This window comes from Drosophila novamexicana, unplaced genomic scaffold (assembly GCF_003285875.2).
Source record: "Drosophila novamexicana strain 15010-1031.04,08,12 unplaced genomic scaffold, DnovRS2.1 tig00000644-arrow-pilon, whole genome shotgun sequence".
Taxonomy (NCBI): domain Eukaryota; kingdom Metazoa; phylum Arthropoda; class Insecta; order Diptera; family Drosophilidae; genus Drosophila; species Drosophila novamexicana.
Window position 1 is genome coordinate 186869 of NW_020824814.1, and position 6788 is coordinate 193656.

Below are 6788 nucleotides of genomic sequence, written 5' to 3' on the forward strand. Positions count from 1 at the left end.
ACTGGGAATATATATGTCGAAATAAACCAGGCGAACAGCAATGACAGCTCTTTTTTCTCAGCTCAGCAAGTGAAGTAAGAATAAGCTGAGTAATCAAATCAATTCTTTCTTGATCTCTTGTACCTGGTATTTCATTGACTTTAGGAAGCTGCCTTTGCTGTTCGCTTGATATTTCATTTTGACTGCAGTCAAGTTATTATTTTGTATACCAGGCGAACAGCAGGCCGAAGGCTCAGCTCTTAGATGAACAGGAGCGTCACATAAACGAACGGTCGATTCTGTTCGCCTGGTATTTTATTTTGACTGCAGTCAAGTTATTATTTTGTATACCAGGCGAGCAGCAGCGGCAACTCTTAGCATCGAATAAATGATTTGTCGATTCTGTGTGCCTGGTATTAAATATTGCCTGTAGTTCGTACATTTGATTATGTGAAAAATATATTACTTTAGTTATATTCACAATGCAGAAAAAACATTCGATTAAATATACATTTAAAGAACGGGCAAGAAAATATGGTGTTAGTTAAATTGTAATCTGTTATTCTTGTTTATGCTTGCTGCTCATCGACAACACCAACTCCGAATTCTCGACCTCCGCAGCAGCTGCTGGTGACCTGACGGCAGCATTTCTATCCGTATAACGATTGTCATCCAATTCATTGCATACACCGAAGGTAATTGGCAATAGAGGTAATCCAGGTAGGCCGCCGCCTGTGCAGATTGGACAGCTTTGGGCAGTAGTTGGACAGCGTTGACTGAAATTGGAGCACTAGACAGAAGACGTAAGACTTACCCGCCCGCGGCCACGGCGACAGCTGCTGACGGATAAATCTTGTTGTACAGGCACAGCAAGCGATGGGACACAAACAGGATGGGCAGGAGCAGCACGCCACAGATCAGGACGCCCAACCAGAAGCCATTCTACGGCGAAAAGGAAAATAGACAAATAAATCAAGAAACATAAATAATAAGTTACTTGAAAATGAAGAGAGAGTGGAACCTCTCGATAACTAAACTTTCGTTTAAATTATTGTGCGAAGAGCGTAAAGCAAATGTCTAATGAATTTGTAGAAATATTTTTGAAAATGAGTTTGATCCAGCAACTTCACCCCTCTTCGACCCCCTATCACAAGGTGTTTGGGCTTCGAGACAATCTGTTAACGATGTGTATGTGTGTGAAATGTGATCAGCTTACCATAGGATCGACAAGTCGATGACAAATCAGGTCCACACCACGGTAATATATGTAGGCAAGTGGTGCGCAGCGTCCAACATCGCGATTGCAGAAATTTACGACCCTTTCGATATAGTTGGCGACCTCATCTTCAAGAAAAACCGAGAGATTCTGCCGTAGTCCATTGACAAACGATTCGGACGAATTTCTGATGAACACTTCGGAGGCATCCGCCAATTGGATTAGCTTCTCGATAGACTCGCCGAACGGTCTGCCCTCGTACAGTATAAGTCTATCGATCTCGAGTAGTTTCGTGGTCATTTTAATGAGAGTAGATCGAACCCTATCCGCGAGCTCTTTGTTGTATTTCTCCAGGGCGAATGCCTGGTTGCCCAAGGCAATTATCGCCGTGTCGTAGATACCCCAAACGCTGGGCAGGCCGGATCGCAAATCTCTCAGCTGAGTAATCATTCTGGGCAGGTCGACGGGTGCCACCGTTTTGCACAAATGCTTTAGGAATATCGAACTGTGATAGTCCGACAGATTGCTCTGCGCCGCCACATTAAGACCGTCCTTCTCCTGCTGGGTGAGCACCTCATAGGTGGACACATTCGCCGGAAATATGGTTCCATTTGGCGTTGGATGAGCTGCGATAACTTCTATGCGCACCAGATCGTTGACATCGTACAAATTGTTCCGCTGCAGCAGATTAAAAATCGTCTCGTTCGCCTCGCACGCCTCGATGGCAGCTGAAATGTGCAATGGTGCGGGTGGTTGCCAGTTCGAATCGTTTTTTGGAAAATATTGCTGCAGATCAATGGTCGCGTCCATCTGGCGGAAGAACGCGTTCTTTGTCTCATCCCGCAACGGCGCACAGACGCCCTGGTACGTGATCAGGCCAAAGACAAAGTAAAATAGGCCAACCAGCAAGATGGCCGACAACACGCAGAATATCAATATTATGGCGCTGTGTACAGGAAAGGGGACATGTTAGCGACGTCTCTTCGTTTGCGACAACTCCTTCCATACACTTACAAAAACAGGAAGATAGCTCCGGTGCCCTTGCTGCAGAAGATCACGGCCTGGCTATGTCTGAGGCGCCCAAAGCAGCCGAATATCAGCGCGAGGATAAGTAGAAAGAGTACCTGAAAGGAAATACATTTTGTTAGATCACCTGAAACACTGCTAGGTATTTGAACCAGCGCCCTGCCTTGGGCTCTGCTGAAAATAATCTTAAATTGTAACCCAAATTTGGGATCTAAAAAACATGCTTGAATATATTTAAGGCTAGATTTATGCTATAAAGTGGAATTGCGCCCCAAAAGTTTGTTTTATGTTTGCGCTTCTGTTAATAGTAATAACTAAACTTGGTTAGAACACTTACGATTCCCAGCATGACGCAGATAAGTAGATTGGTGCCTCTACGATAGACCCCAAATTTGTCGTAGACATCGTCGAGCGACTTGGTTCCTTTGAGCGTTTTAAAGTGAATGTGGCTTATCACGGAATCGATGATATTGCGCATATTTTGGGCCTGGTTGTGAAACTGAGTGATGCCCTCGTGCAGATCGCGTATTAAGGGCGGGGTCACAGGATCGATGGCTTGCTTAATGTATACCCCTATTGCCTGGAGACGATCAATTGCGTCGTTGGGTATTCTTGCCGTATCGTTGTGAATAAGCTCATCGACCAAATGAATATACTTGGAGGACACGGGCAGCTGCGGAAGAGAGAGAGAGAGAGAGAGGAAGAGAAGACTTTGATTTAACATTGCCTAGAAACTAGAATCAATACCTCATCGAAGTGCAGACATTTGGAGGTATCCATCGTCTCGATATTCGAGCTCTTCAAGAAGTTCAGGCAATCCCGATTGCCGCACAGTGCAGCAAGGGCAAAGGACAGGTCCCGCTTAACAGAACGCAATCCTGTTGAAATCAGAAACGGATCATAAAGAGCCCAAAGGTCGAATATTATTTACCATCTCGCAGCTGTGCGCCATAGAAACGCAAATCCTTTTCCAATTTGTGCACTTCCCGGAACAGAATCAACGCATTTGGCATGCTATTCAATATGCGCTCGATATCAAACAATACATTGGCCTGCGAGCTATGCAACAGGTCCAGGAATACGTGATGATGTGCATCTGAAAAAATATGAAAAATATAAATACCCGACTAGCCGGAGAGGACTTTAGTCGGTAGTGTCCGACTAGAGAATACCCTGAGCCGAGCTACCCTTAAAAACATTCTAGCTTCCCTCTCTCTTAAAGCAGAAACTGTGCTTTATCCCTGAACCACACTCCACGGCAAATGAATTCTTGATTAACTCGGGCTTTAATAGTCCGATTATTATGAAATTTCGAAGGATTAAATATGGCATACAAAAGTGTGTTTATACCAAAGTCTACGGCGAACTGAAAGAGTTTTGCAAAAATTAAATTATATCGTAGCTGTGTATATAATACAAGAACCCAAACACTAGATTTCTGCTAAGCTCTTAAATTTTTGAGTTATGCATCAAAAGGGGCTCATTCTGCGAATATATATATGACATTGTTAGTCTCGAGCTTTTCTAGGTTTTTACAGACGGACAAACGAATCGGATAGATCTACACAGCTTGTTGTCCTAATCATGGAACATATGCACTCTACCTCTTACATATCGCCCATTTCAATGTCTTTAGGGCTATAAAAATAAATTGAACTCTATAAATTGGAATCTTACTCATTAAAATATCGGTCATATGCGTATCCATCTCCTGATAGTTACGCACAAGCAAATGTTGAATATGGTTGGATGTATCGTGCAGAAAGGTGCAAGTGTCTTGGCTGGCGCGACGCATTGTCTCTCTTGTGTATTCAAAGCCATGGTCCAATAATATATTCGAGGCAATGGCAATGATCATTCCCAAACTGGCAAGGGATTAAGGTAATCTAAGTGTTGAGGCGCTTTGCTTTCAAGACTTACAGAACTCCAATTAAAAGTATGGCGAGTATAATACCGCAGATCAAGCGTCTGCAATCGTCGTCCTTTTTATCGCAGAACGGACATCCTTGTGAGCAACGTTTACAGCAGCAGAAGCAGCAATAGCAGACCCTGTAACAGGATAAAACCAGTAAGAGGCTCTGGACTAGGGAATCCTCTGAAAACATGTACATGAGGCCAGTAGATCTTATTGTACTATGGTACTATACATTTGTATACTCTCAAAAAGTTAAAATTTCAAATCTCTAGATATTATACTTAGGTTCTGAATTCCTTGGGTTCATACGAATGGACGGACAGACAGACGGACTTGGCTAGATCGACTTGGCTGTTGAAGCTGATCAAGAATATATATACTTTATGGGGTTGGAAATGCTTTCTTCTGCCTGTTAGATACATTTGCACAAACACATTACACCCTTTTTACCCACTTTTAATGGATTCAGGGTATAAATATATTATTCAGCAAGGCATCAAGCCTGTTTTGAACCGGGCGCTGGTTCAAACTCTGGCTCGCAGCACGGTTTCACTTGAATTCTTGTAAGTTTACGCATACTCACCCCAAAAAAGGCATGATAATTATAAGGATGAGCAGAAATATCACCAAGAGGAATGCTACAAAATGCTCCGCTAGAAGAGTGTGCCAATCATTTTTGTCCACGTTGGGTCCCAGAGCGAAAGTGTCGCCATTCTTGACCACAATGTAGCCTACAATGCAGCAGCTCTTACGACGGGTCCAACTAAAGTTTGTTAATCTACTCACCGGGCGGTATTGAATGCCGTCTGACTACGATCTTATCAAATAGACTGTGGGTGAAACTGTGCAGACTATCTGTGAACGCAGTCGAGTAAATTGTCTCTTCTGTATAGTTTGCCTTTGATCCGAATGGGGTAAAATCTGTCGAGGGAAAGTGAAGATGTCCCAGATGCTCGCCGGCGTTGGCATGGTCCGAGCGCGGCTCTATGACACTGCCCTCTTCGGCTGTCAATTCTTTGACTACTGCGTGAGTTGGCCTCATTAACGTGGACAAGGCGCAGCCAAATAATATTATCCTGATGCCGCATATTGCCAAAGATGCCACGCTTTTGCGGCGTTTCGTCCTGGACTTCAGGTAATTGGATGAATCTCGTGGCATTCTCATGTAATTTCCGTTTGAATTAATCAGTTAAGGGATAATGCCAGGCTCGCAGGTCTTGATATGTATATGCATATACCAGACCGTGCTTAGTTCTAAATTTCCTTAACATACTATATATACACATATGTCATCGTGTGCTTACCCAAAAATTACAAACGTACGAGTTGTTAAGAGGAGCGAGAAAGAGAGAGAGATTTGCATCACTAAAAGAACAAAAGTAGAGATCGGGTGAGAAATAAAGCTGACAAGAGAGAGCAGGGAAATAGCGTGAGAAAGAGAGAGATAATGTATAAGTTTGATATTTACTTAATTCATGAGAATCGCAGAGAAGGGCATCATATAAATTTGCAACGAGGGTGAAATAAGAATCAGACAAAAGAGAGGAGGGAAAGAGAGAGACAAAGCTAGAGAGAGTGAGCAAAAATTGTAAGATTGATATTTACTTATTGTCAAAGCATGAAAACATGTAAGCCCTACTTAATTTCATAAGAATCGCATAGGAAGGCGTCATTTCAATTTGCAACGCAGTGGGGGTCGTAGCTATCAAAGTTAACCTTGTCTGCCTTTGGTATTAGAGAAAAATGTGAGCACACACAAGGACATATTTGTGAACATATATAAAGTTAAAGTTAAGTTAAAAGTTTAATATGGGAGAACAAGCATACAAATGACCATAACTTGGTGCAATGCTGTCGAATCTAGAAAAGTTATGGCCTTGTGGCCATAACATTTGTGATTATAAAATCAACACACAGTTCAGCATAATGTTTAATGCATAAAATAGAGACCTACAATCAGAATAAGCAGCTAGGCGGAGTTTACTCACCAGCACGAAAAGCAAGAATATTCGCATCTAATTCCTCTTCAGCTTGATTTAAATTTTAAGCGCTTTAAGATAAGGTGTCATCACAATCTATTAGATAATTTGCAGGAGCTACGGCACGGTTCAACTGATATTGTATTACTGATGAGATGTATGACATTTTTCGATGAATTTTTAGAATTTGCTGTGACAATTGTAACACAGACTGCCAAAGGCGGCCTGGCTCGAGCTGAGCTGGAATGAAAGTTCAAATATGGTCTACAAATCGTTTTACAATATTTACTTGACCACGGCAGCGGGCGAGTCCTCTTGACGTTAATTGTTTTCCTATTTGTTAAAGGTATTTTTGTAGATCTGTCTGCCTGGATCCAGTCATGATCCAGCCAGGACATCAAGCTTCCAGTTGAACCTGTGCTCCGAATTATCGCAGAGTTCCAGACTTAGCATAGTGACATTTTGTTGTTGTAATTTTTATTTGTATTTATATTTTCACAGTAATTGGTTTTCTGTTAGCTTTAAAACTTTGATTCCATACTATTGGCTTATTGTATAACACTAAAAATGACATAGGCAGAAAATTCATGAGATGTACGTAAATAATATGAAAATTACATACATTCATAAATACTTGTTGGTTTTTTCGGTTTTTTTTTTTTTTTTTTATATA

At 41.9% G+C, this 6788-nt stretch overlaps 1 protein-coding gene across 2 annotated transcripts; it reads right to left on the reverse strand.

Moving 5' to 3' along the window:
- Window positions 1–450: 450 nt before the first annotated feature.
- Window positions 451–6327, reverse strand: LOC115762752 (prominin-like protein). 2 transcript variants are annotated; one of them, XM_030705092.1, is made up of 13 exons: window positions 6125–6327; window positions 5441–5501; window positions 4923–5383; window positions 4720–4867; window positions 4142–4270; window positions 3899–4086; window positions 3153–3317; window positions 2969–3099; window positions 2559–2894; window positions 2210–2319; window positions 1196–2141; window positions 794–921; window positions 451–728 (listed from the first exon to the last, which is right to left on the reverse strand). In XM_030705092.1, exons 3-13 carry the CDS (start codon window positions 5299–5301, stop codon window positions 539–541), a joined length of 2850 nt encoding a protein of 949 aa, XP_030560952.1. In that variant the 5' UTR covers window positions 5302–5383; window positions 5441–5501; window positions 6125–6327; the 3' UTR covers window positions 451–538. The 2 variants fall into 2 exon arrangements, with proteins under 2 accessions (XP_030560952.1, XP_030560950.1); XM_030705090.1 differs by having other exon boundaries at window positions 4923–5390.
- Between the last annotated feature and the right edge of the window lie 461 nt (window positions 6328–6788).